The sequence below is a fragment of the Oncorhynchus nerka genome, linkage group LG21, assembly GCF_034236695.1.
Source record: "Oncorhynchus nerka isolate Pitt River linkage group LG21, Oner_Uvic_2.0, whole genome shotgun sequence".
Taxonomy (NCBI): Eukaryota; Metazoa; Chordata; class Actinopteri; order Salmoniformes; family Salmonidae; genus Oncorhynchus; species Oncorhynchus nerka.
In genome coordinates, this window is record NC_088416.1 from 2,306,874 (window position 1) to 2,329,442 (window position 22,569).

Sequence of the window (22,569 nt, forward strand, 5' to 3'; positions counted from 1 at the left end):
CGCCCCCTATCCTTCAAATTAAAAGTCTCTTTCAAAATAAAATTTTAAAACTGGTATAACACTCCTGTTGTGTTCTGGTCTAATTGGACCGATTTACAAACTCTCTCTCTCGCTGAAAAAATGTAGTTCATGTAATCTAATTGTCATAAGATTCCATGACTTTGTCCACACGGGGCGTTTGAACACACAAAATACATTTAGATGATTTTCATTACATTTTGGGTGTTTTATTTAGCTTTTTGGTGTTCCCGGTCAAAAATGACCAGTCATTAGAAATAAATGGGTGAGACTACAATTAGTGTATAAAATTGAGTTCAGGCACATGCCCATTCATCAGAGGGCCACACTTCCTCTCCCAGACCCCCACATGTATGTGTGTTTGAGCATGCACATGCACACACCTCACTCCCCTTCTTGGCTTCCATGGCAACCCCCACAGGAACCTTTCCCCAATAGAATCGTTCCCCCATGCTACACATGTTGACATTCTCACAAACAATCACTACATTGTTTCAATAATATATAGAACTTTTCTCTCAGCTCTGGCATATAAAGCTTTTTGAGGCCTTGATCACAATTCATTCTGTAGCAGCACAATGACCAAACGATGTACTGTATGTGAGGCTCTTGATCATATCTTTGGTGAGGAGGAGAGGCAAGGAAACTGACAGTGAAGATGCATTAGGAGGAGGAAGTGTCAGAAGTTGAAGACGACACAGAATATGATCCAGACCAAGAGACAACCGATGTGGAACAATCCAGTGATGAGGAAGAGGGCCCTGCTGAGGTTGTTGTTACAATCCGGTCAAAGAATGGGAATTTGTCCCCACCTGAGAGGAGATGTCGGCTGTCAGCTGAAAATGTTATAAGGATGATCCCAGGGCCAACAAGATATGCCATATCCTGGGTTGATGACATAAAATCCTGCTTTGAACTGTTCCTGACAGAGTCAATCGAAACGATGGTGATAAACATGACCAACTTGGAGGAGGAGGGGGCGCTTTTAAAGACAACTGGAAGGAGGTAGACCAGAGACTTCAAAGCATACGTGGGTCTCTTGATTTGGCTGGTGTGATCCAGAAACTAATCTAACACCAGTTTGATGTGATAAATAGCACAATATGTTTCATCTGAGTATTTGTTATAGTCAAAATAATCCATTCATTAAGCTTTTTATTACTCAAAAACTAGTTGTATGAGCTCAGGTCAATGAGGCCTACAGGCCATCAATAGCAAATAGAAGTTCAAAACTGGTCATGTTCACAAGAACTTAAGTTGATTAAAAGATCTAACACAACATTAGGTGATAATATATGTATTTATAATCAGCTATAATGGGGCAGTCATTTTGGACCGGGAACACAGAATGAATTAACATGAAACGAACACAACAGGAGGGTTAATGGAGCAAAGTATACATGTTACAGATAGTAGTATTCCTCATAGCACTGATTTTCAACTCACCTTGCTTTGTCCATTTGATTCAAATGCAGCTTTCAAATCATTTATCAATTCAGCACGTGTGGAACACAAACAAAGAACACAAAATGACAAAAAGTTTCTGGTTTTCATTTATTGAACATGTGTCAATTTCGCTGCTGTAATAAAATGGCTTACGAACAAAAGACAGAAAATGTGCACAACCACCTTACATCCCGTGTGGAAACAGCATAATATCTTTGGCATGATGTCCATTATTACAATATTGTCACCTCATTCAATAGGTCATTTAATCTGTGTATCGAGTTCCCTGTATCTTCACCTTCACACTCTTTTGATTGATTGAAGGAGATTGAATGCTTCAAGAGTACAACAATTCTATACTCAGCAAAACAATAGTAAGTTATTTATTAAAATAAAATAGAAATGAATCATTCACTAACTAAAAAACGAATGATTGTAGACTGACATTTTGCTATGACAGATTTAAAAGTAGCTAGTTTGATTCATTAATGCGTTGTATGATATAATAATACGCAATTTTCCAATATGTCGATCAAAAGCTTTATAATTTCATTACGAGTTGACAAAGACATCCGCCCAAAATGCAGAATAGTTGACCTTTGTTGTACCACAATTATAGAATATTCTATTTGTTTATACAAAATGCATAATAGGCCTATATAAAGCACTTATGATAGCTTGGTTCTCGCAAACATGACAGTTTCTCAGAGATGCACAATAAAATAATGTAATCAATATCTCTGAGAAGAAGAACCAATCACGTCCTAGACTCCGATAGAGGCCCATACTGTATGTGGTAAGCGTTGTGTTTTTAACCCATGTAGAATTAATCTCAACGACACATTAGAAAACCATCCTTTACAAAACAAATAGTAACTGAGAAAAAAAAGACAGGATTCGATTTTTTATGTTTGATTCATTTCTTTGTCTCCATTATTAGAGTTACATATATTTATGTGCAAAATAAAATGATTGTGTCACACAAAATGTGTTAATGCACTTGGGTCCCTGTGACAACAGGGTTGTAGGAGAGTAAAAAACATAAGGCTAAAGGTCTTATGTGGAACAGTAACATTCACACAGTGTTTAGTGTCAGGCTCTTCCTGTACAGTATTACTCCGAGTCAGTATTCATGTCATAAGAATTAATTGCCCTCAACAACGCCCACCAACGTGGGAAAACAAACGTTCTTTCCCCCATTGACCGCGACTGTAAAAGAGCCAACTTCGTAGTACACTTTTTGTTATACAAAATGTAACTAGGTCAAAAATCTCGACCTACGGTTCACGATGCTCCCACGTAGGGAAATAGAGCCAGCCGAGAAGAGCCCTTCAGGCTATTCAGTGTGGAAGAGTGAGAAATTGTGGGGACCCGGTGTCAAAGTAGGCTACACTTTAGCTACGTGTGTGGAAAATATGTTATCACAGGTAAGACATGCATCTTGTTGAGTACAGTCAGTTTAGAACTCCACTCACTTCTTGTAGCTTTATAGCTAGTCCGTTTGTGTTGGCTAGTTTAATGTTCTGGTTCAGGGCTCTCCAACCCTGCTCCTGGAGAGCTACCGTCCTGTAGGTTCACTCCAACCCTAATCTAGCACACCTGATTCTAAAAAATGAACTGTTTATAAACCGAATCAGATTAGTTACAACTGGGGTTGGGAGTGAAAACCTACAGGAGGATAGCTCTCCAGGAACAGGCTTGGAGAGTCCTGTTCTAGTTGGTGCTAGCTAGCACGCACGCACGCACTCACTCACTCACTCACTCGGTTAACATTTAGTGCCGTCATGAAAACGAGGCAAGCGCCTACAACATTACAAGTAGTGAGAACGCTCAGGAGCCGGCGAAGTTGAATAGTAATCTTTACACACGTTGTACTTTTCTTAAATGTATTTTTGTAATTGACTAAAACAAGCAGGCAAGAAAATAGCTTTTGGAAAAAGGTGAAGTTTTTGCTGTGAGCCAACGGGGTAACCAAAGTAACCATGGGTTGTTTTCCCCACAGGCAGGCAGGGCCACCACGTTCTATTTCATACCGACTGGGACTATCACATTACATAAGCACACATCGTCGCCATGACGATCCACACTGCACTGCTTGACAATGTTCCTGTACCGCTTCAGTGCATTTGTCCAGGATGTTCCTTCCTGTGAACAGATACAGGAAGTAGCTGCGATGATTTTCACTAGCTTGGTACACTGAGCATAGGAGTTGGCAGGGCAGCACAAACTGATCTGAGACCAGGCTAGAGTTGCACCCGTGTGTACTTACACTATACTGCAGTCGCACCAAACGTCAGGTCAGCATCCACTGACCAGACTATCACTCTCCTCCAGCTTGCAAAAGTCTTTACACGATCGCCTTTCGCCTCCTCTTGGTAAAGGCAGACAAAGGAGGACATTTATGCTGTTAGCAGTCTGTAGGTAGGTTGGTGATAGGCCAAACCTGTCCTCCTGTTTCCTTGTACATTGCAGTTAAGGCCACCATTACAGTATGCCAAATGGGCTTTAGGTATCAACATCAAGCTTTTAAGTCCAGACTCTGGGATAAAATACAACTTCCTACTCGTCACACACACACACACACACACACTAAAGTCTTGACTCCCGCTCCTGGTTCTCTCTCCCTCCTCGGTGAAGATGTGCTTTAGCTTAGCGTAGCTCAGCCCTGGGGTTCTGTGCTGTTGCCATGGTGAGGGGGCCCCTCAAGCTCGTTGATGGTGTGGAGGAGCAGGCACACCGGGGGCTGGGTGGGTTGCGTCATAGCGGGTGGTGGCGGGGAGGTGGACCCTGTCGCCGACCTGCACTCCGACCTACTATCGGGTCCATCCAGGGCTAGGGCCTGCTCCTCTTCTACTCCCAGAGCGGGGTGACCGCACCCGTCACAGAAGTCTCCTCCTTCCTGCTCCTCAACCTCCACCCCCATTAGGCTATCCTTCTCCCTCAGCTCCTTGCCCTCCTGGCTTCCAATACTGGTACTACCACCACGATCACATAAGCATACCTCGATACCAGAGTCACCCGTGAATCGGCGCCGCCGCCCAAGGGCCCCCCTATTATCTTTGTCCTCCTGGGCACCGCTCTCGGGCTCCCCTAGGTCCCCGAGTAACAGAGGCTCCTTGCAACTCTTCTCTGGGCCTCTAGGCTCCTCTGTAGAGGTCTCCTGGGGCCCTAGCCCTGGTCCACCATCCTGAGGCCCTAGCTCTAAGCCACCATCCTGAGGCCCTAGCCCTAATCCACCATCCTGGGGCCCTAGCCCTGGTCCACCATCCTGGGGCTCTAGCCCTGGTCCACCATCCTGGGGCTCCTGAGGCTTATTGTCTGCCTTGTGTCTGTTGTTGCCAATGGTGGGAGCCCCAATGTGGTGGGGCTCTTCCAGGCTCGGCCTGGAGCAGAGGGTGTTGGATACTGGGGGGACCGGAGTGGTCTGGATGGTTGGGCAGTGTCCCAGTCCCAGGCCGTCCTGTGGGTCCGTGGGCATGGGGCTGACTGTATGGAAGACACTGTAGGGAGGGGGAGGGGTGGGAGGGCGGTTCACCACCTCCTCGTAGTCAGGTAGGAGGGAATTTGGAAGAAACCCTGGAAGTGAAGACGAGAGGGACACATAAAGACAGTTAGGATTAACTGAAAATGATTGCAAGGAAAACATGTTGCAACGTTGGCATTGAACCAAGACCCGGTGGTCAAAGTTTCCTGCAATCTGGGGCATGAAACAGGGCTGTGTTTCATCCCATACCAAAACGAAACCGCAACTCCTAGTTCAAACAAAGGGCTGGAGTTGAGTCAAGGTGGCGCTGCCAGGCAGTGACTAAACTCTCAGTTTGATGCAATAATTGCCATTGAGAAATATCCCCCCTAGCTGAGAGGGAAAAGCACAAATTCACCCAAGGTGCAATGTTTGAGTAAGCTTCAGCACTGGGGAATAACAATGTAATGTAGTCAGACAGAAAGGCAGAAGGAGAGAACTACTGAGACTGAAGTTGAGTATGTATGAAAATGTAGTGCTCTCGTGTTTCATTGCGCCACGGTAAGGATAGGACTGAAATAGAAGGGCATTGCGCAATAATGCCATGTTGTTGACTACTACCAGTATAACGCTGTGCATCTGTGCAGGTACTCCTAAGCTGTATCACACCATTCCATGGTTAATACGGGCAGCGCACCGCGCAACAACGCCATGTTGTTGACTACTACCAGTATAACACTGTGCATCTGTGCAGGTCCTCCTAAGCTGTATCACACCATTCCATGGTTAATATGGGCAGCGCACCGTGCAACAACGCCATGTTGTTGACTACTACCAGTATAACACTGTGCATCTGTGCAGGTCTTCCTAAGCTGTATCACACCATTCCATGGTTAATATGGGCAGCGCACCGTGCAACAACGCCATGTTGTTGACTACTACCAGTATAACGCTGTGCATCTGTGCAGGTCCTCCTAAGCTGTATCACACCATTCCATGGTTAATATGGGCAGCGCACCGTGCAACAACGCCATGTTGTTGACTACTACCAGTATAACGCTGTGCATCTGTGCAGGTACTCCTAAGCTGTATCACACCATTCCATGGTTAATACGGGCAGCGCACCGCGCAACAACGCAATATGACGATAACGACATCAATGACGGACTACCACGAGTCTGACACTGTGTACAGAACACGGCGCTCTCTCGTGTTGTGGGTGTCGCGCCGTGCCACACGGGGAGCTCTGATAGGCGGGACTCTTACTGAAGTAGAATGGAAGGGAGGTGTAGTTGTGCGCCTCGCGGTAGGCGATGAGGTTGATCTCGTGCTGGCGCTGCTGCTGCTGCAGCCGGTGCTTGGTGCGCCGGTGGTGACACACGCAGCAACAGCTCAGGATGAAGATGATGACCCACACCAGCCAGAACCCTGCCGGAGACAGAGACACAGCAGAAAGACTGTGAAACATAGACATATGTTAATACGTGATATTCATGTCTCTATGGTGAAACTACTGTAAAAGTACTGCTGAACAGAAGGAGTGACATATTGTTTTTGAAAGCAACAGAGAGCTACAGTACATTACTGTAAAAATAGTGCCTGTACAGTGAATGCCAGTGGTGACAAATTGCTAGTGAATGTAATAGAGAGATATAGTGCACCACTACACAGTAACAATGTGGAGGCAAAGCCATAGATATTGGCCAACTACCCTCCAGGTTTGTTCTAAACGTTGTTCCATAGCAAGGATGTAACTGCATTGGAACTTAGTTACCAACAGTGTACCATGGTGTCGATTGGTATTCTACGTTCCAATCGGAGTTCACAGTTCATGTTGTAGCTCATTCATCACGGCAAAAAGCAGAGGACCTAACTCCTGGGATGGGGGAGGAGGAAGTGATATGCAGAGGACCTAACTCCTGGAATGGGGGAGGAGGAAGTGATATGCAGAGGACCTAACTCCTGGGATGGGGGAGGAGGAAGTGATATGCAGAGGACCTAACTCCTGGGATGGGGGAGGAGGAAGTGATATGCAGAGGACCTAACTCCTGGGATGGGGGAGGAGGAAGTGATATGCAGAGGACCTAACTCCTGGGATGGGGAGGAGGAAGTGATATGCAGAGGACCTAACTCCTGGGATGGGGGAGGAGGAAGTGATATGCAGAGGACCTAACTCCTGGGATGGGGGAAGAGGGAGTGATATGCAGAGGACCTACCTCCTGGGATGGAGGAGGAGGAAGAAGTGATATACAGAGGACCTATCTCCTGGGATGGAGGAGGAGGAATAAGTGATATACAGAGGACCTACCTCCTGGGATGGAGGAGGAGGAAGAAGTGATATACAGAGGACCTAACTCCTGGGATGGGGAGGAGGAAGAAGTGATATACAGAGGACCTACCTCCTGGGATGGAGGAGGAGGAAGAAGTGATATACAGAGGACCTAACTCCTGGGATGGAGGAGGAGGAAGAAGTGATATACAGAGGACCTACCTCCTGGGATGGGGGAGGAGGAGGGAAGTGATATGCAGAGGACCTAACTCCTGGGATGGGGGAAGAGGAAGTGATATACAGAGGACCTAACTCCTGGGATGGAGGAGGAAGAAGTGATATACAGAGGACCTAACTCCTGGGATTGAGGAGGAGGAGGGAAGTGATATGCAGAGGACCTAACTCCTGGGATGGGGGAGGAGGAAGTGATATACAGAGGACCTAACTCCTGGGATGAGGGAGGAGAAGGAAGTGATATACAGAGGACCTAACTCCTGGGATGAGGGAGGAAGGTCCTAGTACAGTAAATACGCTTTAAATGAGTGTTAGAACTGACTTGTCTTTTTGAAAAATGTAGGGTGTGCATTCAGAACATGTACTGTATGTTCAGTACATGCATGTTCACGTGCAGTGATGTAAAGTACTTAAGTATAAATACCCCAAAAACTACTTAAGTAGTACTTTAAAGTATCTGTACTTTACTTTTTATATTTTTACTCCACTACATTGCTAAAGAAAATATATATTTTTTCCATACATTTTCCCTGACAGTACTTGAATGCTTAGCAGGACAGGAAAATGGTCAATTTCACACACTTATCAAAAGAACATCCCATACTGCCTCTGATCTGGCCGACTCACTAAACACAAATGCTTCATATTTAAATAATGTCTGAGTGTTAGTGTGCCACTGGTTAACCATAAATGTAAAAAAAATCAAGACAATTTTGCCATCTTGTTTTCTTAATTTAAGGAATGTGAAATGATTTATACTTTCTTTTGATACTCAAGTATATTTAAAACCAAATACTTTGACTCAAGTAGTATTTTACTGGGTGACTTCACTTTTACTTAATTTTCTATGAAGGCATCTTTACTTTTACTCAAGTATGACAATTGGGTACTTTCTCCACCACTGTACACGTGTACAGGTGAATGTGAGGGGACACTGATATATGACTAACATGCAAATGCATTTCAGAGCGGGAGAATGAGAGTGAAAGGTAGAGAGAGCAAAGAGAGAAAAGAACATGTGTGTGGGTGATAGCATAGAGAGAGAGATAGAGAGTCCTTACACCAGAGTTCATAGTAGTAACTGCAGCACTGTGACTCCCCACAGCAGTGTCCTGATTCGCAGACGTAGCTCTGGTTGTTCAGCCCCTCACAGTGCAGTAGGCTCTGGAAGACAAGAAGAGACAAGTCAATAACAGGAGTGTAAAACCGCATATCCACAAACCTTTGCAATAGACAACGGAAATAAGCGTTTCATATCGGACAAGCCCAGGTAGTCTGTTGCCGTGTCAGTCTGTGTTCTTCCGTCTGTTGTCTAGTGAATATGACCCAGCACCCGCCACTCAAATACTAATGTTCATTTTTGTTAGTCATCACCCTCTTGATAAAAGGTGAAACCCCTAGAATTTCTCAGAATTTCTTCCCTATGTGGAAGCTAGGTGTATTGCAACATCACTAGGCTGCATTCAAAGCAAATCTGCCCCTCATCATCCCCTTTTCCTGAAACATGGCAGAGACTCGTGCTCAAGCCTTACTTTCACTTTTGGTCCACCAGCTTCAAACAGCTGGAAAAACTATACTGAACAAAAAAAAAAATATATATATATATATATATATTATTATTTAAAAAATAAATGTTTTATCGCAACATGCAAAAAACGTCAAAGATTTTACTGAGTTACAGTTCATAAGGAAATCAGTCAATTCAAATAAAATTAATTAGGCACTAATCTATGGATTTCACATGACTGGGAATACATATATGCATCGGTTGGTCACATAACAAAAAAGATGTACGGACTGGATTAAAAAAAGTCAGTATCTGCAGTGTGACCACCATTTGCCTCACGCAGTTCGACATCTCCTTCACATAGAGTTGACCAGGCTGTTGATTGTGGCCCGTGGAATGTTGTCCCACTCTTCTTCAATGGCTGTGCGACGTTGATGCATATTGGCAGGAACTGGAACAAGCTGTCGTACACATTGATCCAGAGCATCCCAAACATGCTCAATGGGTGACATGTTTGATGAATATGCAGGCCATGGAAGAACTATGACATTTTCAGTTTCCAAGAATTGTGTACAGATCCTTGCGACTTTTGGCTGTGCATTATCATGCTGAAACATGTGGTGATGGCAGCAGATGAATGGCAATGGGCCTCAGGATCGTCACGGTATCTCTGTGCAATTAAATTGCCATTGATGAAATGCAAGTGTTCGTTGTCCGTCGCTTATGCCTGCCCATACCATAACCCCACCATGGGGAACTCTGTTCACAACACTGACATCAGAAAACCATTTGCCCACTTAACACTATACAAGTAATCTGCAGTTGTGAGGCTAGTTGGACATATTGACAAATTCTCTAAAACAACGTTGGAGGCGGCTTATGGTAGAGAAAATCACGGAGGCCCTCCGCACTGCTAAAGCTAACTCTCTCTCCTCTGCTCTCATCCTTCTAGACCTATCGGCTGCCTTCGATACTGTGAACCATCAGATCCTCCTCTCCACCCTCTCCGAGTTGGGCATCTCCGGCGCGGCCCACGCTTGGATTGCGTCCTACCTGACAGGTCGCTCCTACCAGGTGGCGTGGCGAGAATCTGTCTCCTCACCACGCGCTCTCACCACTGGCGTCCCCCAGGGCTCTGTTCTAGGCCCTCTCCTATTCTCGCTATACACCAAGTCACTTGGCTCTGTCATAACCTCACATGGTCTCTCCTATCATTGCTATGCAGACGACACACAATTAATCTTCTCCTTTCCCCCTTCTGATGACCAGGTGGCGAATCGCATCTCTGCATGTCTGGCAGACATATCAGTGTGGATGACGGATCACCACCTCAAGCTGAACCTCGGCAAGACGGAGCTGCTCTTCCTCCCGGGGAAGGACTGCCCGTTCCATGATCTCGCCATCACGGTTGACAACTCCATTGTGGCCTCCTCCCAGAGCGATAAGAACCTTGGCGTGATCCTGGACAACACCCTGTCGTTCTCAACTAACATCAAGGCGGTGGCCCGTTCTTGTAGGTTCATGCTCTACAACATCCGCAGAGTACGACCCTGCCTCACACAGGAAGCAGCGCAGGTCCTAATCCAGGCACTTGTCATCTCCCGTCTGGATTACTGCAACTCGCTGTTGGCTGGGCTCCCTGCCTGTGCCATTAAACCCCTACAACTCATCCAGAACGCCGCAGCCCGTCTGGTGTTCAACCTTCCCAAGTTCTCTCACGTCACCCCGCTCCTCCGCTCTCTCCACTGGCTTCCAGTTGAAGCTCGCATCCGCTACAAGACCATGGTGCTTGCCTACGGAGCTGTGAGGGAACGGCACCTCAGTACCTCCAGGCTCTGATCAGGCCTTACACCCAAACAAGGGCACTGCGTTCATCCACCTCTGGCCTGCTCGCCTCCCTACCACTGAGGAAGTACAGTTCCCGCGCAGCCCAGTCAAAACTGTTCGCTGCTCTGGCCCCCCAATGGTGGAACAAACTCCCTCACGACGCCAGGACAGCGGAGTCAATCACCACCTTCCGGAGACACCTGAAACCCCACCTCTTTCAGGAATACCTAGGATAGGATAAAGTAATCCTTCTCACCCCCTTAAAAGATTTAGATGCACTATTGTAAAGTGGCTGTTCCACTGAATGTCTTAAGGTGAACGCACCAATTTGTAAGTCGCTCTGGATAAGAGCGTCTGCTAAATGACTTAAATGTAAATGTAAATTAACATTAAATTATCTGGCAACAGCTCTGGTGGACATGCTGTTTAATCAGCTTCTTGATATGCCACACCTGTCAGGTGGATGGATTATCTTATTAAAATGAGAAATGCTCACTAACGGGGATGGAAACAAATGTGTGCACAAAATGTTAGAGAAATAAGCTTTCTGTGCATATGGAACATTTCTGCGATCTTTTATTTAAACTCATGAAACACGGGATTAACACTTTACATGTCGTGTTCATATTTTTTCTTCAGTGTATATGTTGTTGAAAATATATTTCAAAGATATTTAGATTGTACAATGATTCCCTACACTTTCAGTGCTTGTTTTCTCACAAACTGAAATAGAGCGAACAGTGTAGAATTTTAGCATCCAGGAAAATAGTGATTTCTACATTGGCCACTTGACTCCATTTCCACCAAATAATACAGCCACAAAGTCAAAACAGCTTTCCTATATTGACAATCCATGTCGCTCCGCGGGAGAAATCAATGGGGTGAATATCACAGCTAATCACAACACTGGCGGGTAAGTAATACTGTGGAACACTATCATTCTACTATTACTGCATGCATGTATATATGACGGACATCTTCTGAAATTACAATGCAAAAATAAATCCTGTGTGTAGCACCTTCAACTCATGATAGCATTATGGAGCATTGACTGAAACATCAACTATAAGATCACAACATACAGCAGTTGAGCTATCTCTACAGAAATTGCTCTGGCGATTAGACCTAGGTCACCTGAGTACTACACTCTCACAGATACTGTAACTGTATGGGACCTGAATAACAAATACATGTATTCATCAAACAACTGATTAACAACTAGTTAGTATAGCCTATAGACTATATCAAGACGTTCAGACAGTTGATAGGCTAGTGATCACTCATATTTGCATGTTGCCCTCTAGGGTTTAGGCTAGGTCACTTTATCAGCACTCACAGATACTGTACCTGGCCAGAATAAAAAAAAGAAGAAAAGTCTTCAATTTAAAAAATGAAATACATAAAAATAGATCAATAACTGATTACTCGTGTTCAATGTAGCCTATAGGGTCTGGAAGAACTAGGTCCAGACATAAGTGGTAGTATTGAACCTCTCAATCGTCCCTCTTATACATGGGTGCTAAGCTGCTAGAATGTCCACGGCTCAGATTTCCTCATCACTTATCACTCATTACTTGGATTATAGACAGATGTGGCCCACCCTGGAACAAACACACCAAGTTCGTCTAATCAAGAGAAACACAATGTACAGACACAAGCATCTTGTGTTTGCGTAGATGACGGCCTAAATGTGCCTCCAGTCAAACAGGAACTGGCCTTTTAGCCTACATCAAAAGCTTTAAACCTGATAGATCAAAGACACTTAAAATCAGTGTCAATACACACGTTATCCTTCAATCAATCAGTTTCTACGTTCCAAGGGGACAGCAGGAATAGCTGTTGATAAAGAATTGACTAAAAAACAGAAACCAGACAAGGAAGACAGCCAAGGAAGCCTCATCAAAAAGTGCTTCAGAATGTATATTGATTTATCAGGCAACCCCTACCAGGCTACACATTATCTACAAGATTAGATTATGGATTAAATCCTGAGGAGAAATGTTAGCCAAGGTTTTCTATACCAGTTTCCTTTCCAGCTGGAGAGGCATAGCTGTGCAAAGTTCCTAAATCCCAAGGAACGCGCAAGTCCTTTCAACTCAAGGGTCGTTATCCTTCCAGTCCACAGATGAAAAAAGTGAAAGAGCGCACACACACACACACACACACACACACACACACACACACCCCAAGCAAAATAGGGGACAAGGATTGCTCTGAGGAAATGTCCAAGCGGCAGTGGAGTGTGAGCTGCCAGCCAGAGTAGAGGACTGCATGGTAATGAAGAGTGGAGCACCCTCGGTATTCAAAACGGCATGCGGAGTTTGTGTGTCCGAGTGAGGACAGTTATAACACAGGAATAGTGAAGCCCAGCCACAGATCAACTTCACGCACACACACTATGCGTTCCCACTAGGCAAGCCTTTCTGCAGTGTATCTTTTTAACAGCCTCCCACAAATAGTTTACACCATACAACTACATTGTATGACATGGCATAAACCCATCACAAAAAAAAGAGAAACTAGGCTACTGTTTGGTTTGGAGGCATTTCCAGTTCTGAAATAACTTGCACTGAGGAGATTACACAACAGTCTCGGGTCAGAGACCTTTGGCTTTAGAGGAGCTCAAGAACTCCCTGGCTCCCAGCCTCGGGGCTGTTGTCGAGAACCGAAGTGCAAAGATATAACCCTTAGGCCTATGACCTATACTGTATGACGTGATGTTTTTGTTACTTGTTGTTGTATTTGTGCTAGGATGTTGGATCCAGTCCAGTTAGCACGATAGGCTAGGCCTAGAAACAAAAACTAAAGGCAAATCCATACTATTTGGACAACAAATTGCCTAAGCCTAGGTTAAGAGATGAAAAAGCCTAGGTTAAGAGATGAAAAAGCCTAGGTTAAGAGATGAAAAAGCCTAGGTTAAGAGATGAAAAAGCCTAGGTTAAGAGATGAAGAGTTAAGTTTTTTGGGGCGTCTGAATTTGCTATCGCCTAGGAGACGTATCAGGCAAGACATTGAGACATTGACCCAACAAAGAATCTCGACAGACAACATTCCTCAGTCTCTCAGCCTTCGACAATAGGCTGCTGCAGGAATGGAACAACCATCCCTTCTCGTACTACAGTAGGGGATTAGGGATGGGTGGATTGTGTTACTAACTCTGCCAGAGCCTACAGGCATAATAGAGATTAATTCAACTTAAAATCGACCACAATGAGAAGCTGCTGAAACAACCAGACATACAAGAACAGTCCGGTGTCACTGCTCGACTATCAGAACATTTATTTTCTTTGACAGCTGCTAAAAAGTAACTAAGTGGATTCTTGACCGTGTGCATATGATATAGCATTTGATCTGGCATGAATACGCACAAACCTGCCATACTGACAGACTATTGATGCTGTATACTAGTGTCGAAGCTAAATTATTTATGGAGGATCTCTACTTTTTCATGCAAAGAAGCATGTTAGTTTCAAATTCTTAGTAGGCCCATCGCTAAAAAAATGACAAAATGTCTTGAATGAAAAAGAAAATCCAAGCGCATCTTTCTTAGGCCTGCAATAGAAGCATGGATTGCTCACGTAAGCTACATGACAGGCAAAGAAGTCTCAACCAGCATAGCATTGTTTTGGACTGCATACAGGGTTCGCTACTGCGACAAAAACAATTGGAGATGTTTTATTACCTGGTAACGTTAGTATTAGGTTCACTATCAGCTTTCTTATTATTATCATGATTTATTCAAACTGTAATGTGCAATTGACCAAAAATAGAACAACTTTCTGATAAGGCAACAATGGCACAGGAATGCCCCAGTCTGTGTGTAAGGGCTTGACATACAGGGGAGGTTTAGGAAGCCCTCGTCGGTGGCTTGATTGGGCCAGTGATTATTTTTTTTATAATGCTATTTTAAATCTAGGCTATATAATTGATCTATATAAAAAATAAAAGGTGGATTTACGAAGCTGTTTGTTCGATATGTTGATTATTCACCACACTCATATAGCCCATAGATACTCTGTCGGGCAGAGAGCTTGCGGAGCTCAAATTGCTGGTCGTTGCGTGGAGCCAAGACCGACAGCGGTAGGGGTAGGAAAGATGTTCCAAGTTAGCATATCTACCAGTAAATGCTAAGGCAAGAATGGGTATGCAAACCAGGCATTTAAAAAGTTAAAAGTCTTGGTTGAATATTTGCAATGTGCAATTCAGTCACCATCGACCGACCACCGCCATCGATAAGAAACATTACTGTGCAGCCGTATTCATTGATCTGGCCAAGGCTTTCGACTCTGTCAACCACCGCATCCTCATCGGCAGACTCGACAGCCTTGGTTTCTCAAATGATTGCCTCGCCTGGTTCACCAACTACTTCTCTGATAGAGTTCAGTGTGTCAAATCGGAGGGTCTGCTGTCCGGACCTCTGGCAGTCTCTATGGGGGTGCCACAGGGTTCAATTCTTGGACCGACTCTCTTCTCTGTATACATCAATGAGGTCGCTCTTGCTGCTGGTGAGTCTCTGATCCACCTCTACGCAGACGACACCATTCTGTATACTTCCAGCCCTTCTTTGGACACTGTGTTAACAACCCTCCAGGCAAGCTTCAATGCCATACAACTCTCCTTCCGTGGCCTCCAATTGCTCTTAAATACAAGTAAAACTAAATGCATGCTCTTCAACCGATCGCTACCTGCACCTACCCGCCTGTCCAACATCACTACTCTGGACGGCTCTGACTTAGAATACGTGGACAACTACAAATACTTAGGTGTCTGGTTAGACTGTAAACTCTCCTTCCAGACCCATATCAAACATCTCCAATCCAAAGTTAAATCTAGAATTGGCTTCCTATTTCGCAACAAAGCATCCTTCACTCATGCTGCCAAACATACCCTTGTAAAATTGACCATCCTACCAATCCTCGACTTTGGCGATGTCATTTACAAAATAGCCTCCAATACCCTACTCAACAAATTGGATGCAGTCTATCACAGTGCAATCCGTTTTGTCACCAAAGCCCCATATACTACCCACCATTGCGACCTGTACGCTCTCGTTGGCTGGCCCTCGCTTCATACTCGTCGCCAAACCCACTGGCTCCATGTCATCTACAAGACCCTGCTAGGTAAAGTCCCCCTTATCTCAGCTCGCTGGTCACCATAGCATCTCCCACCTGTAGCACACGCTCCAGCAGGTATATCTCTCTAGTCACCCCCAAAACCAATTCTTTCTTTGGCCGCCTCTCCTTCCAGTTCTCTGCTGCCAATGACTGGAACGAACTACAAAAATCTCTTAAATTGGAAACACTTATCTCCCTCACTAGCTTTAAGCACCAACTGTCAGAGCATCTTACAGATTACTGCACCTGTACATAGCCCACCTATAATTTAGCCCAAACAACTACCTCTTTCCCAACTGTATTTAATTTATTTATTTATTTTTGCTCCTTTGCACCCCATTATTTTTATTTCTACTTTGCACATTCTTCCATTGCAAAACTACCATTCCAGTGTTTTACTTGCTATATTGTATTTACTTTGCCACCATGGCCTTTTTTGCCTTTACCTCCCTTCTCATCTAATTTGCTCACATTGTATATAGACTTGTTTTTTTTACTGTATTATTGACTGTATGTTTGTTTTACTCCATGTGTAACTCTGTGTCGTTGTATGTGTCGAACTGCTTTGCTTTATCTTGGCCAGGTCGCAATTGTAAATGAGAACTTGTTCTCAACTTGCTTACCTGGTTAAATAAAGGTGAAATAAAATAAATAAAAACCATGGAATAGTCTGCCTTGTAAAACCAGACATTTCCTCTAGAGCAAGGCTCTCCAACCCTGTACCTGGAGAGCTACTCTCCTATAGGTTTTCACTCCAACCCTGTACCTGGAGAACTACTCTCCTATAAGTTTTCACTCCAACCCTGTACCTGGAGAACTACTCTCCTATAGGTTTTCACTCCAACCCTGTACCTGGAGAACTACTCTCCTATAGGTTTTCACTCCAACCCTGTACCTGGAGAACTACTCTCCTATAGGTTTTCACTCCAACCCTGTACCTGGAGAACTACTCTCTACTCTAGGTTTTCACTCCAACCCTGTACCTGGAGTAGGTTTTCACTCCAACCCTGTACCTGGAGAACTACTCTCATATAGGTTTTCACTCCAACCCTGTACCTGGAGAGCTACTCTCCTATAGGTTTTCACTCCAACCCTGTACCTGGAGAGCTACTCTCCTATAGGTTTTCACTCCAACCCTGTACCTGGAGAGCTACTCTCCTATAGGTTTTCACTCCAACCCTGTTCCTGGAGAACTACCCTCCTGTATGTTTTCGCTCCAATTCCAGGTAACTGACCGGATTCAGTTAACCAACCAGCTAATTATTCCAATCAAATGCACTAGATTAGGGTTGGAAGGGCCCTACGTCTATGCTCTTTGGTCCTTGAAAAGTCATTGAAGTTATGGTAGTTGGTTTAAGCCAGACTTCAGTGTGTGCGCGTTGGGAACATGACTATTTAGTCAGGCAAACCCCACATTATTTTGACATATTTTAGAAGGTCAAAATAATCCAAATGTCAATGCATAAGGCCTTTAAATAAATGTATTATTCTTAAAAAGTGGTAATACACACTATGACAGAGTTTTTTTTATATGCTACTACAACAATGAAATATCAAATGTAGGTCCTTCACATTTCTTATTTAAAGATGCACTATGTAGGAATCACTCTGGCATGTCCTGGTCGCTAAAATTCTAATAGTACACCTAAATTCAGTTTGTGACAAGTATAGCGTAGAGAATCATTGTACAATCTAAACCATTGTGAGAAATATTTTCCATAACCAAAAATATTGTATTTTCAGCTGTTTCAAGCTGGTGTACAAAACTGAAAGTAAAAGACGCAAGAACAAAACTTAAGACTGGAAGCAAAGAAATAGCGCTCATAGAACCGATCTACCGCTTCTTAGACTTGCTTTCAATGAGGGATATTTAACTCATATTTCTATGCGAATTTGGTCTGGTCGTCCAAAAAGTTACAAATTGAAGCTTTAATGCTTGGGAAAAGTCCTTGAATTTTGTCTGTATGAATCCTGTAAAGGCTACTTGCTCAGGTCGCAAATGAATTATAAAATCAGCTGCTATTGAAATTATGCACTTCATTCGATTTCCTGTCAGATCTTGACCCGTGTCGGTATTTCTCTAATTCGGGTCAGTAGCTTTAAGTTGGCATTGGCCCAGTGTGCCACTGGCAAATTTACCTGAATGTCGAGCTCTGCTGTGTGTGGTACGTGTAGGACCTATATGTCTACCGCTTTATGGAGCCGTTAATGATGCTCTTACTGTGTTCAGGTAGATGGAAAGACAAATAAAAGCGAACTACAAAGTAGCCTATGCCTTCTTGGCAGAATCATGATTATTTGCATCAATCCAGTGGCCATTTGTTTTGAAAACAACATCACAAGTGCGCTGCAGAAACACAGCTAGCCAAACAACTGTCTGGCTGGTAAGCACCTGAATAAAAGGGTAACTACACAAAAATCTAAATTTCACAAATTCTCTCAACAATGGTCTGCAAATATGTTTTAAGAATTGTTGTGGATTTTGAACATCAACTGTATTTTTTTTGCCGCGATATCGTTTTGGTACAGTATCAAGTATCGCTTTTCCAAATTCTGCCCTCTAGATGATTTCACAGAACACATGCCACTTTGAAATCTGCAATAAATACATTTAGCATTTTATTTTAAAGTCTCTTTTCTTTGCTGTTACAGTAAATCAATCTACATCAAAGAACAAGGGCATACTAATTTAAAAGATGACTAGTCATTTTTAGCCTGGTTCTGTACAGAATGCAGTCATTACGGGACACCGGCCAGGTCATTGTCCATTATCTTTATTAAAAGTTTGGTGTGACTAAATCGTGTGTTGGTGCCACCAACTGAAAAAGGTGGTAGCTGGAAAAAGTTAGTGTAGAACCCTGGCATAGTTCACTTCCTATTTTGCAGATTCAATACTGACACAGAGCTGACTGGCAAGGGGACTATACAGCAACAGTGTTGTAGAAGAGATATGTTCTGAAGAAAGTTCAAGGTAGGACAGTTAGTGCTGAACAGAACAAGCGGTGACAACAAAAACAACATTCTCGACCACCACACACACACATTCAGCTCTACTTTTCAAAGGGAAAAGAGGGCGTGCTCAGGGAACTAACCTATTGTGGTTAATGTTTCACCAACAATACTCCCACGTGAAGAGTAACCACCTTGCAAGAGATCTGAAGTCTTGTCTTTGCAGACAGACATTAGGCTACACGTCTAAGCTGTAGCACAGGGGGCTAAGGCAGTCTTGAAATGCAATGTACGGACAACCTGGGGTTGATACCTGGTCAGTTTGGGAGTTTGACAAATGACGGTGACTGATGTAGGCCTAGGCCAAAACCAAGTAGGACAATGCAATCCATGTATTGTGTCACTCAATATTTCTCTCAAACAGAACTTGACAAATCCAGAGGTTAAACAAGACATTGGGATTGACCTTGGCTCCTACACTCAGCAACTGGTGACCATATTCAGTCACCCAGAACTAAGGCAAGATACCAGATACAAAATGAAAGTCTCAATGATGAGGCAGCAAACAGGGAGAATGTTCAGATATCTGTGAGGGGCTGTAGCCCCCTTCCTAGAAATAAAGAAAAACATTGTTAAATAAAATGTAGACTTGTGGGTGATTCCTCACAAAACAGGACCATCATTTTTTGGATTTTCACAAAATGTTATCCATAGAAGGGTCCTTTAGAGGAAGGATTGTTGACTATACAAAACATTAAGAACACTTTCCATGACCGACTGACCAGGTGAAAGCTATGATCACTTATTGATACCACTTGTTAATAAATCCACTTAAAATCAGTGTAGATAGACATGGGAGGAGATGGGTTGAAGGACTTTTAAGCCTGGAGACATTTGAGACATGGACTGTGTATGTGTGCCAGTCAGAGGGTGAACGGGCAAGACAAAAGGTTTAAATGCCTTTGAACGGGGTGTGGTAGTAGGTGTCAGGCGCACTGGTTTGTGTCAAGAACTGCAACACTGCTGCATTTTTTTTTCTCACTCAACAGTTTCCTGTGTGTATCAAGAAGGACATCCAGCCAACCTGACAACTGTGGGAAGTATTGGAGTCAACATGGGCCAGCATCCCTGTGGAACGCTTTTGAGTCCATGCCCTTACGAACTGAGGCTGTTCTGAGGGAAAAGGAGGGGGAGGGTGCGCAACTCAATATTAGGAAGGTGTTATTCATATTTTGTACCATCACCATCATTACATTTTTATATTAAAGCATCATTGAAAAATAATGAATTGCAGTTGGAACATGTGACATTTTGGCATTACCCAGGCCTTCTTTAAGACTCCATAATGTTTATTCTGCACTTCCAAGGAAAAATTGGTGTCAATGTTTACTGCCTGCTCTGTAATAGGAGTTGTACTTTAATTTTAAAAAATGCACATTATATCAATATTGAAAAATATAAACATGAATATTTAATATTTTAGGGTCGAATGCCAGTTGTGAGAATTTCCCAAAAGGAGTGCTGTGATTGGCTTCTATGTCAATTTCTTTGTATAGAATGGGCCACAACTTAAATAACTTTACTATTAATAATTATCTGAACCTTTTATCTAATGATAAAATGCTCTTGTATATGAGGGGGGACTTTGTGTGTCAGGACATGGACTGAAATTAAGCCAGGTTCAAAACAACTGGGAACTCTAAAAGGTCCAACTTCAACAAGAGGAATGGGAACTAAAAAAATAAAATAAAAAAAGAGGTCCAATTGAGAAAAAACTTTTTGAATGGTCATCCAACTTGGCATCTTTCTAGAGCTCCGACTTTCTGACCTGAAAATCACTGACGTCGTGATTTGACGTTTTTCGATATGAATCTTGTTCTGGAGGCAGCTCTGCAGAGTGGTAAAATAGCTGGCGCAGCACAGTGAGCACTTGTCTCAAATACATCGTTACAGTTGTTAGTTAGATAGCAAGCATATTTTTTGTACATATTAGCATTGACATGAAATCAGTCAAAACAAGACACGATGTAAAGAACAAGATAACACTGGCTGAAACGAGACATCCGCGATTCCCTTAATTGCGGCTTCTTGTGATTGGGTAAATTCGATTATGCTGAGCGGGGCACCAGTCTATGGCCGGTGACGTGAGGTGCAAACGGTGAGGGAAGAGCTCCTTTCTCAAATGGAATAGTAATCTGCGATGTTCGGTCATGGTGAATCGTCCAGAAACATACACCTATTTTCCAGAAAATACATGTTTCAACTTTAAAACTAGTTTTCATTGGGAAGTCAGATACATATATTTGTATCAAAAGCGAACACTTTCGCATGTTAAAAAGCAATCTCACCATTACACCGTTTATTGGAGCCGACTTCACAGTGAGCTTTGACTGGAGCATCTGGCTCATGCCCGGGAGGCTTGGTTGGTTCTAAAACCAATACAATCAATTTACACATTATGCAAAACACGCCTATCCGTGCCAGATGAACCGAATCCCCTCATTGTTACTAAACTGGCTGTTCAGAATCATAACGCAGATTCCGGTCACATTGATGCACGCGCATCATTTTCGTTACAACAGCCAACCCGTTTATAAAATAGCACTTACACATGCAGTTTCAATGCAAATATATAATCAAAACATCAAGTAAATATTGTTTTTAAATAGACAGCTACTGACTTGTTGGCTAGTAGGATGATAATGCTGTACGTGGCGAGATATTTGATAACTGTCAACCATTTAATTAGACAGCTGTCAATGGGTGCGGCTAGAGAAGTTTGCTTAACACTTAAGGTTAAGGTTAGTGACTAACAGTAGCCATGTAGCTAACGTTAGTTACTAAAGCAGCACACACTTTGTCGAGTTCCGTCAACGCTAGCTAGCAATATGGCTAAGTGCCTGTGATGCCAACTAAATAGCTGACTGAACAACTAACTAGCTAGCAAGATAGCTAAAGCTAGCTACAGCGGTCGAATTTAGAAGTTATACCCAACCGATAAGTTAGCCAGCAAACTTGTAGGAAAACAGCTGGTCAAATTAATAACTAGCTACCTAACAAAGTAGCTAGCCGTATTTGCAACATTACTAGCTACCCAAATAAACATGCACGACCCGAACCAAAAACAAATCCTGGCAGACTTGAGTCCAAATCTTACCTCGTCTAATGTCGCTTCGGAGGGGCTGACAGCGACAACGTGCAAAAACAATCCCATTTTAAGACCCACGCCTAAAATCTCGTTCATTCCTCCGACCGGACTCGTGTAAAAACATAAGCGTAGACGTTTGTTGTTCACTTCACTAATCTTAGCGAAATGTCAAACTAGTTTACGGCTCTACCAGACGCACTGAAAGACCACGCATGCGCTGGCTCCATGCTACAGCGTAATTTGATATTTCAAGGAGGCAAATTCGATTAATCTGGCCCGGGGTACACCGAGCGTGGAACTTGAATACTAGAATGGTTTGAACCTTCTTGTGATCGTCCAAAGATCAGCCATGTTGGTCAGGGAGTTGTTCAACCACGGTTTGGTTTGCCAGTGCTGTGATAAGATAGTGTGTAAAACAATGAATGTGAAGAATTTATCTGCACTGTATGTGTGTTAGCCAGACAGTTTTAGAGGACTGATTCCATAAATGTAGCTAATTAACTGCCAATATTCCAACATTTCATTTAAATAATGCAGTCAATCCACAGCCATACTCTGGCTCATATCAGTTGATAGGACTTAGATAAGTAGTAA

The 22,569-nt window shown here is 43.4% G+C and overlaps 1 protein-coding gene across 1 annotated transcript; it reads right to left on the reverse strand.

Moving 5' to 3' along the window:
• Window positions 1-1,558: 1,558 nt before the first annotated feature.
• Window positions 1,559-22,203, reverse strand: LOC115103675 (WW domain binding protein 1-like). Its single transcript, XM_029624524.2, has 4 exons — window positions 21,985-22,203; window positions 8,492-8,594; window positions 6,194-6,355; window positions 1,559-5,040 (listed from the first exon to the last, which is right to left on the reverse strand). The coding sequence occupies exons 1-4, from the start codon at window positions 22,069-22,071 to the stop codon at window positions 4,124-4,126; spliced, it is 1,269 nt and encodes a 422-aa protein (XP_029480384.2). The 5' UTR covers window positions 22,072-22,203; the 3' UTR covers window positions 1,559-4,123.
• Between the last annotated feature and the right edge of the window lie 366 nt (window positions 22,204-22,569).

What these genes read in the sequence shown, in the direction of transcription:
- LOC115103675 (XM_029624524.2), bottom strand. Translation starts at nt 22,071, where the DNA reads ATGAACGAGATTTTAGGCGTGGGTCTTAAAATGGGATTGTTTTTGCAC. An exon ending in TTACTACTATGAACTCTGGT is followed by an intron (nt 6,356 to 8,491) that starts GTAAGGACTCTC and finishes TGTCTCCGGCAG; the next exon opens with GGTTCTGGCTGGTGTGGGTC. An exon ending in CTCCCTTCCATTCTACTTCA is followed by an intron (nt 5,041 to 6,193) that starts GTAAGAGTCCCG and finishes CTTCACTTCCAG; the next exon opens with GGTTTCTTCCAAATTCCCTC.